At 43.7% G+C, this 13,091-nt stretch overlaps 1 protein-coding gene across 5 annotated transcripts in view; it reads left to right on the top strand.

Moving 5' to 3' along the window:
- Positions 1 to 13,091, top strand: part of aamdc (adipogenesis associated, Mth938 domain containing) — a 30,373-nt gene that overhangs the window by 9,249 nt on the left and 8,033 nt on the right. For all 5 annotated transcript variants that reach the window (XM_068033072.1, XM_068033074.1, XM_068033073.1 and 2 more), the window contains 2 exons: positions 1,135 to 1,300; positions 8,906 to 9,001. In XM_068033072.1, coding sequence (XP_067889173.1) covers positions 1,169 to 1,300; positions 8,906 to 9,001 — 228 coding nt within the window. In that variant the 5' untranslated portion in view covers positions 1,135 to 1,168. The remainder of the gene's footprint in view (positions 1 to 1,134; positions 1,301 to 8,905; positions 9,002 to 13,091) is intronic.

Raw genomic sequence — 13,091 nt, 5'->3', positions numbered from 1 at the left:
CACATTAGGTGAGGAGAGTATTGGGCTTGGCTTTGATGTCTTTCACTATCATGTTATATGGGCTCATTAACCAAGAATGGTTACTTGGGTGAAGAGAGGGAGGGTTGTCTGGGACATGTAAGTGTAAGTGCCTTCAGTGTGTCAGCCGTGGCTCAGTTGGTAGCCAACTGAGTCAGAAAGTCATATCCCACTCTAGAACTTGAGCACAAAAATCGAGACTGACGCTCCAGTGCAGTACTGAGGGAGTGCTGCACTATTGGAGGTGCCTTCTTTCGGATGAGATGTAAAACTGTTTTCCCTCTCAGGTGGACGTAAAAGATCCTATGGTGCTATTTCAAAGAAGAGCCGGAGAGTTTCCCTGGTTTTCTGACCAATATTTATCCCTCAGTCATTTCTAAACAGTTTATCTGATCATTGTTCACATTGCTGTTTGTGGGAGCTTGCTATGTGCAAATTGGCTGCGTGTTTCCTACATTATAACAGTGAATACACATCAAAAGTACTTCATTGGCTGTGAAGCACTTTGAGACATCCAGTGGTCGTGAAAGGTACGATACAAATGCAAGCCTTTCTTTGTTTTCCAGGTGAGGAAGCAAGTCAAATAAAGGCCAGTGTATAAACTTACTGATAAAAGTGTTGTGTCGAAATGTTCAAGATGTTGAAGGGAATTGTTAGCATAAATGAAGAGCAACTATTTATGCTGGTTGGGAAGGTCTAGAATGAGAGAACATAGCCAATAAAATGGAGCCAGATCGTTCTGGAATCAAATTAGAAAATACTTCTTCACGCAAACTGGTGGAAGTTTGGAACTTGCTTCTGCAAGCAGCAATTGATGCTAGGTCAATTGTTAATTTTAAAACTATGATAGGTTTTTGTTAATCAATGGTATGAAGGGATATAGGACAAAGGCGGGTATGTGAAGTTGGGTCAGATATCCGCTATGACCTCATTGAATGGCAAAACAGGCTTGAGGGGCTAAATGGACTACTCCTGTTCCTATGCATCACAGTAGAATTACTTCAGCACTGCAGAGTATATGAACTGTTCGTGTACATTGCTTTGTGTAATGAAATTGCACTTTTGTGTTTTTTCACTGTGTACCTTTTTTAAAATCTGGTGGTTGATCCTTTCCAGGTTTCTAGGCGGCACTGATTGCCCCTTTGCCACTATGTCATCTCCACAAATAGCTTCAATCTCTTGGGGTCGCATGAAGGTCCAAGACTGTGCCACTGCTTATAAGGACTGCAAGGTGTGGCCAGGAGGAAGTCGCACCTGGGACTGGAGAGAAACGGGGACTGATGTGAGTCAGAACCATGTGCACTGAATGAGGCAGTGAAGGGGCACAGTGGGTCAATGCATTTCTTTTTCAACCATTTCATCCAAGAGTTTGAATCCAACATAGAAAAGTGAGATGAAATTATATAAGTGGTACAGAAACAGGCCATTCAGTGTTACAGATCCATGCATACTCCACACAGGTCTCCACCAACTCATCTTCAGCTAACCCACCACCATATCTCTCTATTCCTTTCCGTCTTGCGTGTTTATCTAGTTTCCCCTTAAATGCATCTGTGCTATTCATCTCAACCACTACCTGTGGTAGTGAGATCCACATTCTAACCACTCTCCAGGTAAAGAAGTTTCTCCTGAATTCTCGATTGGATTTATTAGTGACTATCTTATACTTAGTTCTGATGAAAGGCCATTGACATGAAACGCTAACTCTGTTTCTCTCTCCATAGGCGCTGCCAGACCCGCTGAGTATTTCCAGCATTTTCTGCTTCTATTTTATATTTATTTATAGATCTGGATGTAACACTTCTGCATATATCATAATAACACACTGTTGCACCCAATCCCCAAACACCAGCCAATATAAACTTACATTTATATAGCATCTTTAACATAATATGTCCCAAGGTGGTTCAGAGGAGCAATTAGCAATCAGAATTTGGCACTGAGCCACATAAGGAGATATTGGGGAAGATGGCTAAAAGCTTGGGCAAAGTGGCAGATTTTTAGGACCGTATTAAAGGAGAAAAGGGAAGGCTAGAGGTTTAAGGAGGTAATTCCGGAGCTTAGGGCCCAGGCAGCTGAAGCCACGGCTGCCAGTGGGAGAGCGATGAAAATCGGGACGTGCAAGAGGCCAGAATTGGAGGAGCACCGAGATCTCGGAGATTTGTAGGGCAGGAGGCGATTTCAGAGATGGGGAAGGCAAGAGGCTATGGACTGTTTTGAAAACAAGGATAAGAATTTTAAAATTGAGGCATTGCTGGACCAGAAACCAATGTGAGTCCCTCAGCCTAATCTCCAGAACCCCAACCTGTCTCTGTTGACTACAAGTTGGTGTCCTGAAGTGAAATGAGTTTAGGCAGCATAATCTGATGGATGTAGATCTACATCACTGATTGATCTACAAGCAAATTGATCCCTGTGGCAATGGGTCGCAATATCAGTTCATAATTGTTAATTCCAGCCTCTTGCACATCCCCCAACTTCCTTCGCTCCACCATTGGTGGCCGTGGTTTCAGCTGCTGAGGCCCTAAGCTTCAGAATTTCCACTCTAACTATCTCTGCTTCTCTCTGCTCCTTTACAATGCTCCTTAAAACTTATCTCTTTGTTAGCTTTTGCTCACCTGTACTTCTTTCTTTTTTTTTCTTTTTTTCTTTTGGGCCTCCTTATCTCGAGAGACAATGGATACGCGCCTGGAGGTGGTCAGTGGTTTGTGAAGCAGCGCCTGGAGTGGCTATAAAGGCCAATTCTGGAGTGACAGGCTCTTCCACAGGTGCTGCAGAGAAATTTGTTTGTCGGGGCTGTTGCACAGTTGGCTCTCCCCTTGCGCCTCTGTCTTTTTTCCTGCCAACTACTAAGTCTCTTCGACTCGCCACAATTTAGCCCTGTCTTTATGGCTGCCCGCCAGCTCTGGCGAATGCTGGCAACTGACTCAACTGTACTAATATCTCCTTATGTGGCTCAGTGTCATTTACCACTTGATAACAATCCTGTGGAGCACCTTGGGACAGTTTTACGACATTGCACAGGCTACACAAATACAGGTTGTTAAAAAATTTTTAATTTTTATAAAATTGGGAGAAATGAGGGCGCTCAGATCAATTGATTTTATATTGAGGTAATAGAGTTTGGAGTAGTTACTAGGCAAGTCCAGTATATAGGGTTCGGGAGTCAACTAAGTTAAGGGGCAGGAGGTTTAGAGGGGAGTTGAGGAAACATTTTTTCACCCAGAGGGTGGTTGGAATCTGGAACACACTGCCTGAAGGGGTGGTAGAGGCAGGAACCCTCACAACATTTAAGAGGTATTTAGATGAGCACTTAAAATGCCCTAGCATACAAGGCTACGGGCCAAGTGCGGGAAAATGGGATTAGATTGGATGGTACTTGATGGTCGGCGCAGAAGCGTTGGGCCGAAGGGCCTGTTTCTGTGCTGTATAACTCTATGACTCTAACTAAATTTGGTATTCGGCGGAGAAGTGATTGGGAATATAGTGAGCAGGCTGGTTGATGTATGAAAATGGGGGCGATTATGATGAAACGAACATCCTTTTCCTGTCCTTAGAAGATTTTTGTTTCAGCCGAGATGGAGGAGGACATCAGCCCATTGCTCCTGTGCTGGCTCTCATGCAGAGCAATGCACTTACTCTTCATCTCCTCTCCATACCCTTTTTAAACTTCCGTTTTTTCCCAAATATTTATCTGCTTCCTGCTTTAATGGATTTTTTTATGCTTTTGGTTCTGCTGCCGTATCCAGAATGGGCCTTTCATGTTCTAAGAACTTCTGTGCACTGAAAGAATTTCTCCTAACCCCTCTCTTCATGCTTTTGGTGACCATTTTAAATTTATACTCACTAGTGTCTAATTAGTGAAAAAAATTCCCGATTCACTAATCTGCTGTTACTTTGCACAAAATTAATGCTAATTTGAGTCAAATTATTGTTCAAAAAGACACATCATTCAGAGGCCATAAGGAACAGGAGGAGACCTTTCAGCCCCTCAAGCCTCTTCTCCACCATTCATTTTATATCATGGCTGATCTGAATCTCAAACTCCATTTACCAGCCTTGGTTCCGTAACCTTTAATGCCCTTGTGTAACAAGAATATATCAATCTCAGTTTTAAAATTTTCAATTGGAAAAACTGTGATAGATTTTTGTTGGCTAATGGTTATGGAACCAAGGCAGGTTCTGCCAACCTGAGAAGTGGAAGTGTTTCACCATGGGATGTTCTTTCAATATTGCGGGTAAAGGCATATTAACTGGGCGGAGTAACCCATTTTTCATAAGAATGTAAGAAATAGAAGCAGGAGTAGGCCATTCAGCCCATCAAGACTGCTCTGCCATCCAATAAGATCATGGATCCATTGGGACTACACCTCCCCACACAATTCCCATATTCCTTGATTCCCTTAGTATCCAAAAATCTGTCTATCTCTGAGTTGAATGTACTCAACTGACCATCCACAGCTGTTACAAATTACTATTTTACAAATTATTTAAAGCACAGAAACAGGCCATTCTGCCCAACAAATCCATGCCAGTATTTAGGCTCCACACAAGCCTCCTCCCACTCCTCTTCATCTCACTCTATCAAGATTTCCTTCTATTTCTTTCTCCCTCGTGTGCTTATCTAGTTTCTCCTATGCTATTTGCCTCAACTACTCCTTGTGGCAGCGAGTTCCACATTCTCTGGAGTACTGTGTACAGCATTGGCCACTTTATTTAAGGAAGGATGTAAATGTGTTGGAGGCAGTTCAGAGAAGGTTTACTAGTCTAATACCTGGAATGGGCAGGCTGTCTTACGAGGAAAGATTGGACAGACTAGGCTTGCATCAGCTGGAATTTAGAAGAGCAAGAGGTGACTTCATTGAAACAGATAAGATCCTGAGGGGTCTTGACAGGGTGGATGTGGAAAAGATGTTTCCCCTTGTGGGAGAATTGAGAACTAGGGGTCACTGTTTAAAACTAAGGGGTCGCCCATTTAAGACAGAGGTGAGGATAAATCTTTTTCTCAGAGGGTCGTGAGTCTTTGGAATTCTCTTCCTCAAAAGGCAATGGAAGCAGTCTTTCAATATTTTTAAGGTAGAAGTAGATTCTTGATAAGCAAGGGGGTGAAAGGTTATCGGGGGTAGGTGGGAATGTGGAGTAATCAGTTCAGCCATGAACGTATTGAATGGCGGAGCAGGCTCGAGGGGCCGAGTGGCCTACTCCTGCTCGTAATTCGTATGTTCATATGTTCTCACCACTCTCTGGGTTAAGAAGTATCCGTTGGATTCGCCATTTGGAGGTATTATTGGCTATCTTATATTTATGACCCCTAGTTCTGGTTTTGACCACAAATGGAAATATCTTCTCTATGTCTATCCTATCAAACCCTTTCATGAAGACCTCCATGAGGACAACCGTAAGTCTTCTCTTTTCTGGAGAAAAGAGCCCCAGCCTGTTTAATCTTTGCTGATCGGTATAACCTTTCAATTCTGTTATCATTCTAGTAAATCTTATTTGTACCTTCTCCAATGACTCTGTATAATTTTTATAATATGGAGACCAGAACTGTTCCCAGTACTCCAAGTGTGGCCTAACAAAGGTGCTATACAAGTTTAATGTTACTTTTCTGCTTTTCAATTTGATCCCTCTAAAAATAACCCCAAGTGATTTGCTTGCTTTTTTTTGTAGCCTTATTAATATGTGTTGCTACTTTTAGTGATCTGTGATATCCCTGGATCCCTCTGTTCCTCTACCACATTTAGACACTTATTTTCCAAGGAGCATGTAGCCTCCTTATTCTTCCTACCAAAATGTACATGCTTATTCTGCAAGTTTATCAATGTCTTTCTGCATTTTGTCCGTCGTCTTCTGCATTAACCACACCTCCCAATCTGCAAATTTGGAAATTGTACTTTCCATTCCAGAATCCAAATTGTTAATGTAAATAGTGAAAAACGTGATCCCAGCATTGATTCTTGTGGAACACTTCCCGCCATCTGCCAATCTGAGTAACTACCTTTAACCCTTATTCTGTTTCCAGTTTTGTATTCAGCTTAATATCCATTCTGCTACATGTCCTCTGACTCTACTTATGCTGAGCTTAATCATGAGTCTACAATGCAATACCTTATCAAAGGCTTTCACAGAGAATTCCGAAGATTCACAGCCCTTTAAGTGAAGAAATTTCTCCTCATCTCGGTCCTAAATGGACGACTCCTTATGCTGAGACTGTGACTCCCCCAGTTCTAGATTCCCCAGCCAGGGGAAACATCATCCCAGCTTCAACCTGTCAAGCCCTTTAAGAATGTTATGTTTCTGTTAGGTGTGGTCTCACCAAGGCCCTATACAATTGCAGTAAGACTTCTATGCTCCTATACTCCAATCCCTTTGTAATAAAGGCTAACATACTATTTTATTTCCTAATTGCTAGCTGTACCTGCATGTTAACTTTCTGTGATTCATATACTAGGATACTCAGGTCCTTCTGGTTGCTAACATTTTTTTTTATTTCCAAAATATACTTTATTCATAAAAATCTGTAAAAATTACATTGTCAAACAGTTTCAAACAGCACCAAAAAATACAAACATTGCAAGGGAGATCAGTTTCCTTCTATACTATCATGAGATTCTTCACAACCCTTCCATTTCACAATTGTCATGCCAATTACAGTTTTACATTTACAGCAATTGAAAATTTTCTCGATACAGTTCGAGGGGTTTCCCATGGATCCAGCCTCTCAGTTCAGCTTGGTGGGGGGACCTTACACTGTGGTCTTTCCCCATTGAGCCTTTGCTGCGGCTGCCCCAAGCTTTAGTGCGTCCCTCAGCACGTAGTCCTGGACCTTGGAATGTGCCAGTCTGCAACATTCGGTGGTGGACAACTCTTTGCGCTGGAAGACCAGCAAGTTTCGGGCAGACCAAAGGGCGTCTTTCACCGAATTGACAGTCCTCCAGCAGCAGTTGATGTTTGTCTCGGTGTGCGTCCCTGGGAACAGCCCGTAGAGCACAGACTCCTGTGTTACAGAGCTGCTTGGGATGAACCTCGACAAAAACCACTGCATCTCTTTCCACACCTGCTTTGCAAAGACACATTCCAGCAGGAGGTGGGCGACCGTCTCTTCCCCACCACAGCCACCGCGGGGGCACTGTGCGGAGGGGGCGAGACTTCGGGTGTGCATGAAGGTTGCTAACATATCCCAGTTTTTCACCATCTTAAAAAAATTTGTACTTTTCTATTTTTCCTACCAAAGTAGATAACTTCACATTCCTCCACATTATATTCCATCTGCCATGTTCTTCCCCAACCTGATTAAATCCTTTTGCAGCCTTTTTGTGCCCTCCTCACAGCTTACTTTCCCACCTAACTTTGTATTGTCAGCAAACATTACACTCAATCCCCTCATCTAAGTCATTTGATAAAGATTGTAAATAGCTGAGGCCCAAGAGCTGATCTTTTACAGTGTCCCACCAGTTAAAGCCTGCCAACCCAAAAATGGCCCATTTATTCCTGCCGTCTGTTTTTCTGCCTGTTAATCAGTCCTCAATCCTGTTAATGTATTAATCCCAATCCCGTGAGCTCTAACTAGGGAACTTTTCATTACTTGAGCATAATAATCATAGAACTATGGAATTCAGCCCGTCATGCGTGTGCCAGCTCTCTGCAAGATGCAACTCCTCTACCGCAGGAAAAATATACAAGGAGAGCTCCCCTGATAGCTATGTGGGTAAATGTTACTGCGAGCTACTAAACCGTATGGGTAGATTGAGTCAATGGCAATAAAAATGAGGAGGGATATGAAGCAGGCGACTGATTTGCTATCATACATTTTACATTATCGCACCAAATCAAGATCCACATCAGAGAGTCCAGGGACGTCCCAGGTTCAGTTCCCAGTTTCTGCTGAATCATTGGGGGCACTGGAATTGACTTAATTGTTATTTGTCTTCAGGATAGAATTGGAAGAAATCAGCCAAGTGTTCCTGCTGGGAATCCTGCTGACAATGCATGCTTGTGGACTTCAGTTAATTGCAGGGATGTGGGCTGAGCTGTGATGCCTTCAGGGTTGACTATCCCATGCAGTTGCTGCCTGCCTGTCCTCCCCACTGGCCAGCTGCCCAGCCACCGTCTCTCATGCACCATTACTGCCCTCGCCCGACATCCACTTTGTCAATTTTTTGCAGCCATTTCCTCAGGCATTTTCCAGCCTCGCAACGCACCCAGCCATGCACGTGTGTGGATTCCGTTCTCGCCGCCTCCTTGGGGCCTGCCACTGCTCCCCTGGCCCCTACCACCCCAAATCTGGCCCCCAGTTGTCACGCATGACTTTTGACCGACCCATTGTCATCGGTCACAAAACGCTTTGGGAGGTCCTGAAATCGCGAAAGATTGTGTTTGTATACAAGGTTTTAAAGAAAGAAAAACTTGCATTTATTTATTTATTACCAATTTAACAGTGCTTTACACCAATGAAGTACTTTTTGAAATGTAGTCACTGTTGTAATGTAGGAAATGGGGCAGCCAATTTGTGCACAGCAAGATCCCACAAATGTGTGAGTAGATCTTCTATTTTTAGTGATGCTTGAGCAGATAAATATGTAAGAGAGAAATCCCCTTCTCTTTTCCGAAATAGGGCCATGGGCTGTTTTACATCCTCCTCAAAGAGCAGACAGTGGCTTAACGTCTCATCCGAAGGACAGCATCTCCAACAGTGCGGCACTCCCTCATTTCTACGCTGATGCGAAAGTATCAGCCTAGACTTTTGTGCTTAAGTCTCTGGAGTGGGACTTGAACCCATAGCTTTCTGACTTGGAGCTGAGAGAGTGCTACCCACTGAGCTGGCATGGGAAGCTTTAAACAAAAAGTTCCAGGTCTATCCTGACAGTTGTACTCTCTTCCCTTTTAGCATTACCCTGGAGTACAAGCAGCTGACCTGGAGGAAATCATTAACAAAGGAATTCAGACACTGGTTATTGGTCGTGGAATGAGCGAGGCTTTGCAGGTTAGTCTGACTTTTGACTGCGGCTCAAAGATCCGATTGTTCCCGCTTTTGTTAAAATGAGTTGAAGTTGAGCATTTTTTGTTTGAAAAGGGGGCTGGATGGTGCAACATATGGTGAGGCTCAGGATTTCTGCGGCAGAAAAAGTGTTGAATTGCTTAATTTGGCTTAGCAAATAAGGATGTCCTGGATTTCTGAGACTGGAGCAGGTGACTCAAGGTCCAGGATGTCTGAATTGATGGGGGGAGGGGTGCTGCCAAATTGTGTACACAAGGTATCGTTGGGTAGATGTCTGAGGGGAGGAGCACATGCTGACCAATTGTTTATTTTCAGCCATGTGTGAGGATGTTTTGAAGGTGGGGGAAGGGAAGTGACAAATCATTCACGTAAAGAAATGCATGAAAAAAAAAGAAACTTTTGCATTTATACACAGCGCTTTTCACAAACTCCAGGCATCTCAAAGCATTTTCCAACCAATAAATTACGTTTGAAGTGTAGTCACTGTTGTAATGTAGGAAATGCAGCAGCCAATTTGCACACAGCAAGCTCCCACAAACAGCAATGTGATGATTTTTTTTGTGATGTTGATTGAGAGATAAACATTGGCCGGGCCTCCAGGAGTATCTCCCTGCTCTTTGAAAGAGTGCCAAGGGATCTTTTACATCCACCTGAGATCAAAGACCACACCTTGGTTCAACATCTCACCTGAAAGACGGCACCTCCAACAGTACAGCACTCTCTCAGTACTGCACTGGAGTGTTAGCCGAGATTGTCATTCTGGAGTCCTGCAGTGGGACTTGAACCTGGAACCTTGTGACTCAGAGGGGCGAGCACTACTCACTGAGCCACAGCTGACAAGAAATGTTCACAGCAATATAGGTGCAGCCAGTGGTGAGAGATTTGTTTGCTCCTTTTCCCTATCCACCCCATCCCCAACAATTTTTACCTCATGAGTTATGTTCTGCCGCCAGTGCAGTACTGAGGGAGTGCTGCACTGTTGGAGGTGCTGTCTTTTGGATAAGCCAGGCCGTGTGTGCCCTCTCGGGTGACACAACAGATCCCACGGCCACTATTCCAGAGAGAGCAGGGGAGTTCTCCCTGTTTTTTTGACTAACATTTATCCCTCAACAAACATCAGTAAAACAGATGATCTGGCCATTAGCTCATTGCTGTTTGTGGGATCTTGCTGTACACAAATTGGCTGCCACATTTTGTTTTATTCATTCATGGGATATGGGATTCGCTGACTAGGCCAGCACTTATTGCCCATCCTTAATTGCTCTTGAGAAGGTGGTGGTGAGCTGCCTTCTTGAACCACTATAGTCCTTGTGGTGTAGGTACACCTACATTGCTGTTAGGAAGGGAGTTCGAGGATTTCGACCCAGTGACAGTGAAGGAACATGCCGAGATACAAAAACACGGATTTGGAAGGTGCTGTCAAAGGAGCCTTGGTGAGTTGCTGCTGTGCATCTTGTAGATGGTACACACTGCTGCCACTGTGCGTCAGTGGTGGAGGAACGAATGTTGAAGGTGGTGGATGGGGTGCCAATCAAACTGGCTGCTTTGTCCTGGATGGTGTCGAGTTTCTTGAGTGTTGTTGGAGCTGCACCCATCCAGGCAAGTGGAGAGTATTCCATCACACTCCTGACTTGTGCCTTGTCGATGGTGGACAGGCTTTGGTAATGTTTCCTACATTACAGCAGTGACTTCAAACGTATTTCACTGGCTGTACAGCACTTTGGGATGTTCTGAGGTTGTGAGATGCGCTATATAAATGCAAGCCTTTCTTCTGCCTACCCACATCGCACTGCTTACTACATCTGCGCTGTGAGACCTTCCATTACCCAATGGCACCAAGGCGTCAGGACCATTGGGCTGAGCAAGTGCAAGAGTAGTTGCCACTGATTCTCCTCTTCCTGATGTACAGGATTGTGACTCTGCACATGAAGTGTCTTCAAAAGATAATTAAGGGCACCAAGAGCAGAAAAAATATAACTTAAGTGTTCTAATTAATCCCAGATTCCTCCAGCCAATTGTTATACCCTCCATGGAACCACCTGATTTCATTAAGTATCTCATTAATCCACACCCATTGTAGTTTAATCGTCTTGTAACTCTACAGAGTGCGAAACATAGGAAGCATAGAATAGAATAATAGAACAGTTACAGCACAGAAGGAGGCCCTTCAGTCCATGCTAGCTCTCTGCAATTTTGGCAAGTCCCACTCCCTCCCCTGTAGACACACACAATGTAGATAGCCTGGTGTTTGTTGCTAACTTGAGTGGGTTATTAACAGAGAATCATAGAGGTTTCAGCACAGAGGGAGACCTTTCAGCCACTTTGACTGTTATCAAACTCTACATTTGTGCTCTATGCTCATCCCTAATACTTTTCTTCTTAAGAGTTTATCAAATTCACTGTTAAATGTTGCAGTTTTAGTTTTAGCACCTTGGCACTATTTTTCAAGGCAATTGGTGGAAGGATTCACAGCTGATTAACAGTCTGACAGCATAGTGTGGTCATTGTTTTTTTTTCATCGTGTTGTGCTCTTCCCTTGGAGGGCAGTGTGCAGTGGAAAGATTCATAGGCTGATTAACAGTCTGACAGGCTGTGACGTGAGGTTCCGTCAACACTGTAACCATCTTTATATCAGTTGGTGGTTCGTTCTATATGAAGGGAGTGTTTTATGGGCTTCTGCAACTCATACAATGGGATGGGGATGTTCACATCCAGTACTGGGCATGTGAATCCCACTTGACGTTGTTCTGGTCTCCACTCAGCAGGGCTGTCTGGAGCAGGGTTCAAACCTTCTATCTGCTGGTTCCGAGGTGGGCACACTACCACTGAGCCAAAGGCTCCCTCCATTGTTGTGGTGGAACATTCCATATAATCCTTCATGTGAAAAATATAAATTACTTCTAACCTCTCGCTCACCCCATACATTTGCATTACCAATGCTGCATTTCTGTCCCCTTGTTGCTAATTCACAGCCCCGTCGATCTCAACTCCCAATTGGTTTCCTTCCTTGGAATACACTTCGTAATACCAGAACATCACCCGCATCACTGCTCTTGGTTGCAATGCAGGGAGTGCTGGCGGGGGAACATCTTTAAAAGATTGAAAAGAGTGAGATATTCTCACAGTAAAATCAATGTTTTCTGATTGATTTTTCTGGGGGTAAGTCAGTGTGCAGTGTGTTCCTTATTCCACACAGACAGATAAATCAATATGTTCCCTTCACACAGCACAGTTTTCTGAAAAAACGTGCTATAACACAGAAATAAACAACCGCTAGTATATAGTTATATTTCCCCTGTCAGATGTCTCAGATAAAGTTCATGCTGCGACTCTGAAAGTGCAAAAGAAATAGGTAGTGAATTTGTATTTTAACTCTGTCTCTCTATATCACTATTTGTCTGTCATTAAGAATAATTAATGGGCTTTGAGGTGCTTTGAGATGTCCTGAGGACATAATAAAGTGCTATGTAAATGCAAAGTCTGCCTTTCTAGATGGAAAAGTTTTAATTATATAAATATTTAGACCGCTGTTTTCTTCTTTCAACTTTTATGTTTGATTTGATTCCCTTACCCTCACGGCAGTGACTAGTGCTGGAGTGCTGGCAGCTTTCCAAGTGACAATTCTCCAATAAAGGAGGCATGCACTAGCTGTTCTGTTGTGGGAACCAAGAACTGCAAGCTTGATTCTGTCATCAGCCGTCATTCACTGACGTGCACTCCCATCAGGGGATATAAACCTCGGCAGCAAGAACCCTGACCCAAATTCTCTATCAGTCCCCTGCTCCTGCTCCCAACAAATCTGAAATGCTGAATCCAGTTATCTCGCCTTCATCGCTGCCCAGGTGAGATTGGAAGGCAACATCAAACTTCTCAAAGAACGGCTGAAGGAGCTTGCATTTATATGTCATCGCAGGGTGCATTTATTCAGTGAGGATTCAACAAAGTGATATAATATCATGGACTAATAAACAATGCGGCCCTTCAACCCATCGTGTCTGTGCTGGAGAAGGGGGCCATTTAACCGCTGCCGGCTTTTTGAAGGAGCTATCTAATTTAGTCCCACATCTCAGCTTTT

Source organism: Heterodontus francisci, chromosome 6, assembly GCF_036365525.1.
Source record: "Heterodontus francisci isolate sHetFra1 chromosome 6, sHetFra1.hap1, whole genome shotgun sequence".
NCBI lineage: Eukaryota > Metazoa > Chordata > Chondrichthyes > Heterodontiformes > Heterodontidae > Heterodontus > Heterodontus francisci.
This window is presented reverse-complemented; position numbering and strand designations above follow the sequence as displayed.